Below are 14,811 nucleotides of genomic sequence, written 5' to 3'. Positions count from 1 at the left end.
ATGGTATAACAGGACGCTTGTTGTTGATAGCTTTAGCAAAATGCTCAGAGTATATAATATACTGTACATATATTACTAATATCTATTACTATACAAATACATCAATATCATATATATATATATTACTAACTTATATTACTAACTTACATTACTAACAGTGAACTCATTCTCTTGAGTGTGAATCCTTATGTAGACAAAATGGCATTATCCTCACACAAGGAGCTAACATCAGGGCTGAGGAAACTAGGAGGTTTGCAGAAACAGAAACAATATTTAGAAAAATAGAACCCTGAAAGCGGGCTGGGGTAGCGGATCACTGACAGAAGGGTGGAGCACTACAAAATCAAAAGTGTTTTAAAGGTATGTTTTTTGGTCTCATTTATTATTTATCTTTTAAACAAATAAAATTTTTAGTTTGAGGAACTCTGAAAGACAATTACGTCCTCTTAATCATTCTTTCTTTCCAGTGTAGCCCAGTGCTTTTTTCTGGGGGTTTGCAGGGGTATGCATACCCTCTAAACATTTTGTGAATCTTTGTACTTTTATCCATTTACTGTATTTATTTTTCATGATTTGAACTATAAAATGGTGATTTTCTTGAGTCAAAATGAGAGTACCCCTAACATCAACTGAAGAGTCAAAGGTTCCCAACTTCTGGCTGATTCAGACTCTCATTCCTAAGAGCCTGTGTTTGAATTGCATAACAGGGCTTTGTACTTTTTGGATACTACTCTCTTTTGTAGTCTGAGCAGCCAAATTCTCACTCTTTCTTGAATGAAAAGTACTGAGATAAATTTCTAACCTATGTATGCTCCTTAAAAATAATTAATTACAATTTCTTATTTAAACTGTGTCTTGAGGGAACAGCATCAGCTTGCAATGGAATTAATGTGAAGGAAGGGGGAAGCAGGAGTAGTATCTTGCCAGCTTCCTTAAGTTTTCCAGAAAACTGCATGAGGTAGGGTAGTGCTTTTCAACCTTTTTGGTATGATCCACAGGTCCAAATTTACTTTGTATTTACTGACCCAGTGATTTATTGTCACATGAATTTTGGACCTTAGCTCTTTGGCAGCCATCAGTTTTATGCATTTTAAGTGAAGCTTTGCCGACTTTATAACGATCCAAGCAAAAATTGTACTTGATGCCCCCATTAATGTGGAATTGTTGAACTATTTACGTATAGTACTTACAAATTCAATCAGGGTTTTTTTATGAGAATGTAAGAACACCAGTCATGACTTCAGAATATTGCTTCATAAGGCATAAAAATGTATTCTATAAATATACCAAAGTGGTGTTAGATGAAACTATTAACAATTCTCAGTTTGTCATCTTTTCATTCATGGTCAAATCTGTTTTGGCAAGTATTGGTGGGATCCCTAAAGCTTGCGTTTTGCCGATGTGTACTCAGTGTGGGACCTGAGATGTTATCTTCATAGCAGTCATTGCTTGAAAACCTCCAGCAAAGGTATTGGCTACCAAATGGCAGCAGTAAAGGTACTGCTTCATTAGCAAGCTCAGGATACTCAGTACAGTGGTACCTCGGGTTACATACGCTTCAGGTTACAGACTCCACTAACCTAGAAATAGTGCTTCAGGTTAAGAACTTTGCTTCAGGATGAGAACAGAAATCGGGCTTCGGCGGCGCAGCAGGAGGCCCCATTAGCTAAAGTGGTGCTTCAGGTTAAGAACAGCTTCAGGTTAAGTACGGACCTCTGGAACGAATTAAGTACTTAACCCGAGGTACCACTGTAGTGAGTAATTTGGTGATATAAAGCCAACATCCAGTTAATTTCAGTTCCCAAAAAATACTGTTGAGTGTCCTATCATATGACAGTTCAAGAAGTTATCCTTTTTGCAGAGTGTCTGCAAACACCATAGAAGTTTAAAGCACATTTAAAACATGTTCACAAAAAGAATCCTGGTAACTGTAGTTTGTTAAGGTTGCTGGGAATTATAGCTCTGTGAGGAGAAAAGTAGTTTCTTTGGGGTAGTGTGTGTGCTTTAAATGTGTCTTAAATGTATAGTATGTACACAGCTAAATACAACTTTGTGATATCAGTTGCAAATGTGCTTCACACACATTCACACTTCTGATTCTGTTGTTTTGAATGAGTATTACAACTTGCCTCTGATGCAAAGGTGCCACAGGTTTTCTGACCCACTGGTTGGGAAATACAAGTAGGGAGTGATTCAACATACTCTTTTTTGCAGTGATGGCAAGCAAGGTAGACTTTTTAGCTTGCTTAGCAACGCCTGTGATCCTGTTTTAGGGCCCATTTTGTCAGTGGATTTCTAAAATATGTAACGTGGGCTCTCAAAATGCTTTGCCTGTCACATCGACTGATGTGTCAAAATCTGGAAGACATTATTCCTAATTTTAGATATGTGGAGGATGGTTGTAATTATTTTGTGGTGCATACGGTCTAACTTTTTTGTTTTTTCCTTCAAATATCTGAGGTTGAGCCATTGAGTTGAAAATAGGTTCCACTGCTAAGATGTGGTGGGCTTTCTCTTAAATTAAACTCCTATATTTTGTCTATAGAGCTAAAATAATTAGCTTTTTGGGTTTTAGAGGAGGAAAGGGACTTGAGGTTGTTTCCAGCTTCTACTTAAGACATTAAAATCAATGCACCTACATTAACAATATTAACCAATTTCAGTGAGTCTGCTCTGAATAGAACCAAGCTGAATGCAATCCTTGGTTTTGAGAAGTGTGTTTCCTGGCATGTAAGGTTTTGATTTTTGGCACTGAATGGGTGTGTTCCAATAAATGTGCCTTAATTTAATTATTCCATAATTAATTTCTAAATGAAAGATGCTGGAACTCACCTTTGCCTGAAAGCTGTTTGTGCCCTTCCACCCCATCTAATGAGGGGTACGAAACAGTTCCTTTCGCAGGAGGGAGGCTGAGGCACTCAATTCAACTTTAAAGGGACATTTTCATTTGTTAATACTATTTCAGTTCCGATTTGAGAAAATAAAATGAAATTAAAAATGACAGGCCCTCCACTTTACTAGCTGCAACACTGAGAATAGTACAATCCTAAATTTGTCAATTTAGAAGCCTCACTAAGTTGGGTTCCAGGTATATAAATGTGTATGGGATTGCAGCTTAAATTATGCAAAATGCATGGATATAACCAAATGATATATTTCTGGCTACACATTACTTGCCTTGTTTTAATCCCCATTAGTTCCAAGGTAATCCATGAAGACTACAATTATATATATATACTTCCCTGCCGGTCCCATTTAGTTTATGACAGAGAAGACATGCACAGTATTGCTCTGCCAAGCAGCATTAAAGTTCAAAACACAGCTGGTTCTTCAGCTAAGTGGTCTCATTGGCTATAATGCAAGTTTGCAATAAATGAATGCCTTTGAAACTTGATCCCATTAAGGTTATTCATAGTACCCTAAACACAGGTACAAGTTGTCTGTCTACACATGTACAAGTGTTTGCTTTGATTCATGCCGCCCAGCTATTTACAGAGATTATACACTCATTGAAAGTAACATGTAATCACCCTGTTATGTTTAATGATCCCAATGCAATTAGTAGGGTTAACTTTCAAATAAGTGAGCATATAATGCAAAACTTGTAAAATGTGAGTTTCACGGTTTTGTACTCTGTTATTCCTAAATCCAAATTAGGGTATTTTTTCCCTAAGGGCCAGTAAGCGCTGGTTTTTTGTTTTTGTTTTGTTTATCCTATTCTCTCTCTTTTGTCTCCAAGTATCTCAATTGCATCATAGCTCGAGCAGGTCAGTCATAACTTTGTAGTCCTACAATCATCAACAGACCCAGAGAAAGAAAAAACCTGCCTTGTCTTGTGCTCTTTAGGAAGAATCAGAGCTCAATTGGAGCATTCATTTTGTATGCAGGCAGTTTCAATCCCCAACATCTACTAATAGGGCTGGGAGAGGACCCCACCTGAAACTCATGCTACAATGGTCTGACCCTGTTTAAGGCACCTTCCTAGGTTCCTGTGCTATTTCCTGCATGTCAAGCTTCTATTATCAGGAGGAGTGAGTGCATTCTACATTTTTTTGTACCAACAATTAGAGGTAACATTTGAAGCGATGACCATGATTGTTGCCATCTTTGTACTGCCCTTGCTCATTCACCTTTTAAGAACCTGATACAAAGAATGCCTCTTGTTACATGTACACCCCCCCATCACAAGAAAACTGCAACAAGTTAAAAAATGGCAGTTCTGCATGTCAAATACACCGATTCCCACGAGGTCCATGTGAGTAGGTATAGTTAAGGTTGAAGGAGTCCTTGAAAACCAGGTGGAGGTGGTACTCCTGTTCTGCAGCCCAGGTGTACAATAATTTTCATACATATGAGAATTTATGATATCCCTCTTATGGATAGTATATTTTGCATTCTTGTACACAATGAGAATTCAAGATTAGGAGCTGTGGTTATTTTGCTCAAGGTAACTAGCAAAAGCATGAGAATTAAGGCAGGCTGGATGATTAGGGAAATGCCTGTGTTTCATATATTTTTACTATTTGAAGTTATTGCCACAGAAACCACCTGTAGTTCAATCTCCAATGTAGGTTTGCCTTTTTTCTTTCCTTTTAATGATGGCTTCTCCGAGGCATTGCTGAATAATTTCAAGATTTCCAAGCTTGCAGCCTAGGTGAAAGGACCTTCTGGCCCTCCAGCTGTTGCTAAACTACAGCTCCCATCATCCCTGCCCATTGGCCATACTTGTGGGGCTAATAGTTGAAGTAAATAAAATTAGAAAAGAACAGTCTTGGTATGGTCAAATGGCTTGTAGACCAAAATGATGTCTATGGTGGAAGCATATGCATTTCTGAGGTAGGGAAGTTGTATACCTGACATTATTGCAGAAGAGAAGGAAAATGCACTTTACATTTCTGCATGGCAAAAAGAGAGCTGAAGTCAGTCAGAGGTGCATACTGGAGACAGGGAGTGAGCTTCTGGCTTTGCTTAGTTTTTCCCCAAGAAAGAACTTCACATTTAGTAATCACCTTCCTACTTCTTCACCCTTTTCTGCCTAAGAGATAGTAACCTCATTCTGCCTAACTACAGGACACAACATTTTAAATTCTGGAATAGTGTATATCATTGCGGATTACAAATAAAACATGACAAGTTGCACATTGTGAAAGCTAGACCCATCTACATACCAGATAGATATGAGAATTTTGTGTTTTAATAAGATTTAGACCCAAAGTATCTCTTTAATGGCAGTACACCTCCACTGATTTGCAGAGCTGTAAGCTCTTATTTCCTGTAAAGGCACTGCAAGTTCGCTACAGAAGAATGCATTGAGTGTCAGATTAACTCACCCCCTTTTTTTAAAAGAAAGGATGAGGCAAGTCAGTCTATAGAAACTTGATGTAATTTCTATCATAAAATTAAGAGGGATCTTTTTCAATCCACTGAACTGTGGATCTGCTATATGGCTTTAGGGACACTGTGTTTCTCTGTCATTTTACTCTGCGCTTCAATTCTTTTGCAGAAATCTGCTCACTGTTTTTATAAAATCCTGGCTGGATTTCATTATACTTAATATTTTGTTTGCAAGCATCTGTTATAAATGATGTGAGTGTTAGTTCTAATTCATCAGTTTTGAATGAGCATTTGGCTCAAGAACTGGAAAGCAATTTCATTTTATACATGTATGTGTGCGATATATGTATGTGTGTAAGCATGCTTGTGGGAAAAGGATTTGTTAATAAATTTAAAACAACCTAACAAGGAGACAAAGAATGATGCATAGAGTGACAGTACAAAAACGCAGTGATGATGAAAATCCATAGAAGATAAAAATAAAAGCTGTAGTTGGTGATGTGTCATCAACAATTGCAATTTAAAAATGGAATTTTGTATCTGCAAAATCTACTGAAGAACTACAATTTCAAATTTCAAATGAGCACATTGCAACTTTGCACCTTCACCCAGATAGGAAACACTCTAAATACTCATAGGACTGTAGATGCAGAGTTCATCCTAAAACTAAAGCCTCTGGCAACGTTATTACCTACAACAATTTTCTATGAGCCACTTTTATTGTATTTTTGCAACACAAATAATTGTACATTATCCTGAGTTTTATCATCTGTGATAGTATGTATTAAATTTTACTTCTTTCACTATACTTTCCATCCAACCTGCATTGCCCTGTTTATCTACTATTCTAGAGTTTGTCAGGGCTAAGGCTAGACCCTGACTTTGAAACTAAGCCAATCCAGAAAGGGCTATAACAGGTGGAGGAACATTTAGAAGACCTTGTATTTAGTAGCTCAGATAAGCACCAAACTGACAGGAATTCTGTAGTACTTAATAATGCAAAACCTTCCTCAAACGCTCAGGACTATCCAGTTCAGCAGAAACAAAGATGAATCTACAGTAGTTAAATGTTAACTACACGAAACACTGTATGTGTAGCTAACTATTTCTCCATCTAAGCTTGTGGGCATGAACAAAATCGGACTACCAAATTGCTGCCCCTGGATGGCACTCATTTATAGAGGGAGGCTCAGTATTCACAGCACACATCTAATTAAATTAGAACTGCTGGTGTCAGAGCAGACTGACATGCTTATAAGTTGCCTTCAATCACCACAAATTCCTCAGGTCGTCTTGCATGCCAACCCACTGAATTGTCGAATGGTGTCTTGAGACTTCTGTTCTGATAGTCAAACCCTGGGCAGTATTCTGGACTCTGGAGGTTCTTTTGAGGATCAAGTACTGTCCAGGTCAAACATGCAGACAGCATCCCACCTAGATATGAAGAAAAGTTTCCATAGCACAAGTAGAAGCAAATATAGTGTCACAGCAAAATGGACATTGATCATCTTCATTACAGCCCAAAATATGCATGTTTCAAAAACACACATAATGGTATGTTACTATACATCAAATTGATCGCCGTAGTTTTTTGTTTTGCAAAAGCATACCATCTTCTTTCCCCAGTTTAAAATAAGCACCAATTGAAGGGGAAAAGAAGAAGGGAAGCATAAAAAAATCAGTCTGTCTCACACAGTTTATTTAACAATAGGTAATAAGAAATCAATTAACAGTCTATACAGTGATCGAAAGTTCATATTTATAAGTAATCAACTTTAATTGCATGATTTACAACATTTGAGGGTTTTTTGCTTTCTATTTTCAAGTTTTACAGAAAATGGAAGAGGAGGAAATGGGAGGGGAGGGATAGAGAAAGCAAGCATAAAGAAGAAACCCCAGGGATTTACTCTCAGGTTAAAATTATACCCTTGGAATAGTTTCTTACCCTCTTTATTTTTTCCTTTGTTAGATGTAAAAATAACGAAAAAAATTCTTTCAAGAAAACAAAACCACAATATATATACTACATCCATTTGGCAGCTGCCCCGTGTATTTGCAAAAAGTTGTCTTCTCTCTACATGTACAAATTTTAATACTTGAAGTTTAAGCTCAGACTCTGGTATAGAAAATTCTTGGAGGACAAAAGTAGACTTCAGGAGGGAGACTGGGTTACTTAATAATTTTTACAGTTTTTAAAAGAATTGACATCTTTCCAACCAAAGAGGAAAAATTGGTATTTATCTTTAATATATATTTTTATATATTTATATATATGCACTGTATTTTAAAGCAACATTCACCCTTTTTGTCCTCCAGTTTTAGGAAATGTTCTGTTTTTTCTGTTTTTCTTTTTTTCTTTTTTGCAGTAGGCATGAGAAAAACCAGAATAGGGAAAAAAGTTAACCATCTGCCTCAGTAAATTATAACTATCAATATTACATATTTTCATTAATTTAAAAAAAAAATAAAACCTATTGGAGGCTAGAGAAGGAAGCCATTTGGTCAGCAGCCAAATAACTATCCCCTCCCAAGCACCTCCCCAACGCACGCGAAGGGAAAACAAAAACAAGTAAAAGGACTGGTTATGACCCCAGCCATAACAAAAATATATTTTCTTTGTATTCTATTGTCCCTCAGGTTCATTTTGTTGGTTTCTCATTTTTAAAACCACAAACTACTGCTGCAGAGTTCAGATGTATTCCAGGGAAAAATGTTCTGCTAAGAAAGATTCAAAAAAAATTGTCTTCAGTACAAAAAGTCTTGAGAAAATAAGTTTTTTTTGCTCCCAAAATGCTACAGTGTGTCTTAGTGTATGTCTAGTGTACTCTGTGAAAGGTTTGAATTCAAGTCTGAATTATCTGAGCCGAGTCCCAGTTCTGTGGCACTTGCACCATGGAGGCCTGCCATGCCTGGATTGCTAGCAAGCTGAGAAAGCATTGCACTCTGGTCCGGGCTGGCAAAGTGCCCTTGATCCATGGGGTTAGCCTGGGCAGCTACCAGTCCTGGATGAGGGGAGCTGGTCTGCGGGGAGACGTGATGTGGAGAAGGTTGTGGCTGCATCCTAGGGGACGGACTGGAGTGGGGTGGCTGGGACTGGGGACGTGGTGAAGGGACAGGCTGTGGAGAACGCACTTGATTGGTGAGCGATGACGGAATCTGCTGGCCTTGTAAGTGTGGGGACTGGGCCTGGCTAGGGAGCATGTGCTGTTGAGGACTCATAGGATTGGGCTGAGCTGGTGATCCCATCTGCTGCTGAAGTAACCTCTGCTGGTAAACTTGCTGCAAACTGGATCCCGTCTCTGCACTCATCGCTTGTGGAAGCTGGCTCATTTGTCCCATATTCCCTTGTTGCATTTGCTGCATGTGATGCTGCATCCGCTGTTGCTGCTGTTGCTGCTGCTGCTGCTGAGGGTACCCAACTCCCTGGGGCTGTTGGAACTGATTATGGTTGGCCATGCCAGGCCCCAGCCCTGGTCCTGCTCCCTGACGCTGCTGCTCCATCAGCTGCCGTCTCATTAGGATTTCCCGAAACTGGGGAGACATGGTTGCTGCAGGATTCATATTCATTTGCTGTGCCTGAGGATTCATCCCGCCCATGGCCTGCTGGGGTGGTGGCTGCTGGGGTGGCGACTGCTGGGGCATGCTGGGCCTCTGGACGCCTGCTTGCATCGGATTCATATTTTGCATGCCTTGATTGGGATGCACACCTTGCTGTCCTGGCATGGCCTGCTGCTGCATCCCTGGTTGCCCTTGAGGCATTCCGGGCTGTCCCGGCATGCCCTGTGGATTCTGGTTCCCAACATACTTGGCAGCCCTCTGCTTGATGAAAGCAGCTAACAGCTGAGGGTTGGAGTGCAGGATGTTAAGCACCTGCTGCTGCTGCATGGGAGAGCTGGGGGACCTGAGAGTCCGCAGCAGGTTTTGTAAGGCTGCCTGGGGCACAGAGCTTTGCTTTGACGGAGCAGCGCCAGGGACCTGACCCATTCCTGGCTGCTGCGGTGACATACTCATCTGCTGCCCAGCCTGGCCCATTGACATCATTGGTCTCTGCATTCCTGGCTGCAGCTGCTGAGGTTGAGGCAAGCCTCCCTGGGCCCATGCGGGCTGCTGCTGAATTCCTGATGGTCCCATCCCTTGATCTATATGGCCCCCGGGACCTCTGGCCATCTGAGGTGGTGTTACACTCATAGGCTGTATTTGATTCATCTGGGGCATCTGGTGTTGAATTGGCCTCTGGAAAATTGGATGGGCCATCTGCCGCTGGTGGTCAGCTACTCGCTGGATCTGCATGGCTATTTCCACGGCAGCTGCAGGGGGCCCCGGCATAGGTGGCTGAGTAGCCTGAGGAGTTGTTGGAGGAGTTACCTGGCCACCTGCCTTGCCTTGGGAGACAGCACCAGGAGGCTGAGTTCTTGACATGCTATATGGAGGCATGTTATTGGGAGGTACGGGTTGTGGCTGCGAGGCATGCTGGGGTGGAGGCTGCGGCTGTGGGGTCTGAGGAGTTGGTGGCTGCTGGCCTGTCGGAGTTGTTGGTGTGGCTGGTGTTGGCGAGGGCAACCCTTGCTGCTGGCCTACTATGCCGGTCCTCTGCATGCTTGCCACCCTCCTCCGGAGCATCTGGGCCTGCTGCAGGCGGTGCTGAAGCTGCTGCTGACGAAGCTTGTGTTTGATGTTGAGGCAAAAGGGCACTGGGCACTTGTTCTCCTGGCAGTGCTTAGCATGGTAGCAGCAAAGAGCAATGAGCTGCTTGCAAATGGGGCACCCTCCATTGGTTTTGCGCTTGCAACCTTTGGTGTGCTGGACGACCCTCTTCATCTTCTGACAAGACGGCAATGAGCAGTTGGCGTTGCGGCACTGGCAGGCATGGACCAAAGACTGGATGCAGCGCTGGATGCTCAGGCGACGTGAATCACCAGGACTCTGCGTAGTGGCTGTCTGTTGGTTGTTGCTTTCATCGTCGATACCAAGGCCCAGTTTCTCCATCTTGTGCTCATGGTTTTTAGAGTTATAGCAGGTGATACATAAGTCATAATCCTAAAAACAGAAATGATCAGTCAGATAACTGGCCTTATTCCCTGACAGAGGCACACATCTCTAAAAAATTAAATAGCTGATAAAAGATAATCTTAATTAACAATGCAATCTCAAAATGCTAATGATGACTTGTCCAAGAAAAAAAATATCATGAAACTTGGAAAGGCATAAACAAGCATTCACTGAAAACTATGCAATGACTATCAGCCAAAGTGGCTCAAGTGTCAGTTCTCAGGGGAAGAACAGCAAGACTGATATGGTGAGCAACAAAAGTGAAAGGTTTCTCCCAGATCAGACAGATGCAGACTTGAAACAGGTCAGGAGTCACCAACCCAGTGACTGGTAGCCCCATAAAAAGGTCCTAAATTCTGAGAGAGAAATCTCTAGGCAGCCTAGAAAGTTAACGAGGAAAAAGTGCAGATATGTTGCTAAGCAATTTCTGTGAATAGTCAGCCTGACTTCTGCCACCTGTCAATGTCTTTATTTTTTAGCCAATAAGTGAAGCCAGCTGTGATTAGTAAGTTAGGTAACAAGAACTACTTGGGTTCTGAAGAGCTGTTGTTTCTCCTCTCCCTCAGAGCACTCTTCATGCTTATTTTCTAGTAGTCCTTGGAATCTCTGTAATTTGCCATTTCTTTTTCCCTAGAAACCATAATGCATCTTTCCTATGGTGAATTCATCTGAGATCAGGTAATCCCTAGAAGTTATTTTCTCAAATACTACTACACAACGAATGTGGGTGGATGTTGAAGAATGCCCCTGTCCCCAAAAGGAAAATCTGAAATCTTTGCAAAGTGGCTTAAGCATGTCTTCTGCTTTGCAGGAGCTAAAGAACAAGCACCTACTAAGAATGGCAGAGTCAGAAGTTTGAGTCCCTTTGTGTTTAGTGGGCTTTACTCCCAGGTAAGCTGGTATAGGATGGCAGCCTAGGCTTTGGTCTAGGGTTGAAAAATGGGGGGAGGGAGTACTGTTGTGCCTTTAATAGCTTTATGGTAGGCAGAAATTCATCAGGAAATATAATTATAGAAAATGTCACAATTACTGTACTTTCTCTAATCTTGTGTTATGACATGCCCCCATGGCTGCCATTTTGTCACTGGTACACACAACCCTCTCAAAAATTGAAATGTGTCCATTGTTCCAAAATGGCTGATGATCCCTGCCTCAGGCAAACAGGGACCCTAACAAAAAGGGCCTTAAGGAGAGTACATTTTATTATGCTGAACTAGCTAGAATAACAGGAAGACTAAGAGACCAGGATGACCAGAAGTTTCATGAAAACTGGAATAAATATCTGACGTATATAAGAGATAAGTATAAAACTTTGAGGACTCTGGCAGGGTTAGAATAACTCTAACAGTGTTTGGCAAATATGTAAAGGAGATAAAACACGTAACTTTAGAAATTATCTGATACTTATCAATAAAGTGAAGGGAAGTCCGAGGCTCGGCGGAGCCTAAAATAATTGTGTACTATATATATGACTCTTGTAACAGCTATGTTATATGCAACTTATGTAATCCAGACTGTATATATGTATAATCAATGAAAATTAATAAAAATGTATAAACAAAAAAATAAAATAAGGAGAGTACATTTTCATCACTTTTTTTGGCTGTGATATCCTAAGAAAGCTCTTTACTCTGAAGCAGAGCCATGTTAAAATGGAAGCGTAAGCTATACGCTTCAACATAAATATCAAGACACTGGAGTAGGATAGCAAGGAACTTTTAAAACGTCCTAAGATAAAACCTAATATTACAGTAGACAACACTAATGAAACCCTCCACTTCAGTTCCAAAAACCTCTTCATGATATAAACCTCTGAATATTTGTATAACAAATTATTTCACCAGTGGCGAGACATACCTCACAGACTGTGCAGTGCCACCTTGTTTCCACGTGGTGTTTGCACTCGTTGCAGGTATAAACAAAACGATCCTGGCTCTGAGTATGCAGCTCTACCAGCATGCACATGGTTGACCACATTGCCCTTCGTAGTGAGGAAAACTCAAGGTGTTTGTCTCTAGCAAGGGTGAGGAAGGCATCACGCCCATCCATTAAGTCGCACGGAATGAGTGGGTCAGGTTCAATGATGGGAGGCAGGGAATTGGCTTGAGGACCAGCAATGAGACGGATCACAAAGAATACCTGAAAAAAAGAGTAATGGATTTTAGGCTTTATTCCAAGAGGTTTGATTCATCACCCTTAACTATACAATGCCTTCTGTTCTCTGTCTTTCAGTCTCACTGTGGAGTCTGAAGTAGTCAACATGCTCCGAACATCAGGAACAAGCCACAACTGCTCCGTATTTTGTCAAGTTTACTGCAGGATGGGACCACCACCACCAGCAGCAGCACAATTCTAGCCCCCCTGTACTTCCTTGGCCCAGCGTTGTTGAGAAAAGAGCTGGGCATTAGGCAACAAGTGCCATCAACCTTATTCTCAATGTCTCTGGGCCCCACCCTGCTGTACATATCAGGGGCCAGGCCCAGCAGCATCGAGAGTAAGAAGTTAGGGGACAACTAGCTGTCAAATTTGGCCTACAAGGGGTTGGAGAGATAACAATTTGGCTCTCTGGGCTAGAATGTTTCTCACCCCTGCCCTAAAAGATACCTGAAATAGTAAAACACCTAGTTATAATACTTTGTGTTATACAAATCAAATTCAGATTATTTGGTTTATAATGCTCCAATCTGTATGTTTAACTTCATTTACCACAACAAAGTCAACCCACAGTCACTTGGCCACAATGCAACCTCAGCCTGATTGCATGCCCCAATTGAGCATTTTCTTCAGTGTTTTTTTTCCAGGGGGGCCTCAAGGGTATGCAGTACCGGCACCTCTATTGTTGTTGTTAAAAAGTGTGGCACTTACTGTAACAACTTCATGGTGAGTACTGGTACCTATTTTTCTAGGAAAAAAGCACTTGTTTTCTTTCACAGTTTTCCCTTACTCTCACATGTGTTTGATAACATGCTCATAGGTTTACAGTATGCCTTATGCTTCATTGTGCCTTAGAATTTGGCAAAAAAGCTCAACTTTCCAATTTACAATACAGACCTTAAAATAGCTATATAGGTTTATTAGATAAGAAAAGATTTTGTTTTTGTATATTATCTAAATACCCAGGAGAAATAAGATTTTAAAAAACCCTTTTAACACAAATAGAAACATGTATGCAACTAATTTCCACAATGTTCCACAGAGCATGTATGTGTGCAGTCTGCCGCTCATTTCAATACATTCCCTCAGAAGCCTCACACCACTGGATTAAATTAACCATGCGTCTAACTTGTGTGGCAAATGAAAAGAAGATTATTATTTGGTCATGAAGTTCCCTCAGTCAACATGGAAGTAATAAACCCCCTACTTTTACAGTCCAAGGATATATTTCACTTGCACTTAGATGCTGCAGCCATTCAGATACTTTAAATATTGTTCTTACCTCCTTATGCTTTTCCATAGTGGCATACAGTTTCTGGGAAAGGTCATTGGAGACATTAGGCATTCCAGGTTTCTTTTTATTACCACGACTCAAGCTGCTCTTATTTTTACTGGTCTTCTTATTATTTTTCTTTTTGGCGTTTTTGCTATCTCCTTTGCTGACCTGCAATGTGAATGGAGAATTGAGTCTAATTTGAAAATGGCAAGACACATTTGGTTCCCAAGAGTAAACAAGCAACCACCAAGAAGTCATTACAACACATCAATTATCCATCAGTCCCAAAAGCAAAGGTGGCAACTTATGCCAGGTAAGGCACATATTCATGTCTTGATCTTATCCACACAAGAGGCAAAAACTATGGCAGCTAGAATGTTCTTCAGGCAATTTTAAGAAGTAATTCCTGAATGAAAACAAAATGTTGTGGGTTGGTTCCTTGTTCCTTTCCACCAACAAACCTATTAGAAATTAATAAATAATTCTAGAGAGGATTCCTGGATCCTGGGTCCAGTTCAATATGCCAGTTGTAGATTTTAGGAAATAAAGTGATGAATGACATTTGTTGGGAAAACATGACTTCCTTACATCAGTGCTCTCATTGCTAGTGTTCTCTTCTCTCTTTCGCTCCTCTTCCTCTTGCTCTAGCTCCTTAATGCTCTCTTCTAAAACGTTAGGCCAGAAGTCCCCTTCAAAGTAAGGCAGCTCTTTTGCACTTGTCAGACGGTCTTCTGTTGCCTGCTTAAAAATATCCTGCAACACAAAATGTTTCTCAGTACACATCACATTGATGACGGGAGCAAAAGCAGAAATTCTCATGCAGAAGGCCTCCTAGTCTCTCTTGAACATTAATAATAATAATAATAATAATTCGTACCCTGCCCATCTGACTAGGTTGCCCCAACCACTCTGGGACACTTTAATTCTTCAAAGTTGTTTTTCTTCTAGGCTTATTTTAAAAAAATAGTGCTGTTGTTTACGGTGCAAGTTTTTTTCTA

General features: G+C 40.6%; 1 protein-coding gene and 1 long non-coding RNA gene across 2 annotated transcripts in view; one reads left to right on the top strand and one right to left on the bottom strand.

Annotated features, from left to right (window-relative positions):
* Positions 1-139: 139 nt before the first annotated feature.
* On the top strand, positions 140-6,894 carry LOC308457518. Its single transcript, XR_013976956.1, has 3 exons — positions 140-360; positions 861-958; positions 3,740-6,894. It is a non-coding gene; the product is annotated as an uncharacterized lncRNA (long non-coding RNA).
* A 118-nt stretch (positions 6,895-7,012) lies between these two features.
* Positions 7,013-14,811, bottom strand: part of EP300 (EP300 lysine acetyltransferase) — a 77,854-nt gene continuing 70,055 nt past the window's right edge. The window contains exons 28-31 of the mRNA XM_080971345.1: positions 14,402-14,566; positions 13,820-13,981; positions 12,241-12,522; positions 7,013-10,371 (exon numbers count right to left, since the gene is read on the bottom strand). Of these exons, the coding sequence (XP_080827471.1) occupies positions 8,140-10,371; positions 12,241-12,522; positions 13,820-13,981; positions 14,402-14,566 (2,841 nt within the window). The 3' untranslated portion in view covers positions 7,013-8,139. The remainder of the gene's footprint in view (positions 10,372-12,240; positions 12,523-13,819; positions 13,982-14,401; positions 14,567-14,811) is intronic.

The sequence above is a fragment of the Podarcis pityusensis genome, assembly GCF_964106645.2.
Source record: "Podarcis pityusensis genome assembly, chromosome: 10".
NCBI lineage: Eukaryota > Metazoa > Chordata > Lepidosauria > Squamata > Lacertidae > Podarcis > Podarcis pityusensis.
Note: the sequence above shows the minus strand (reverse complement) of the source record. Positions and strands in the feature narration are given on the sequence as shown.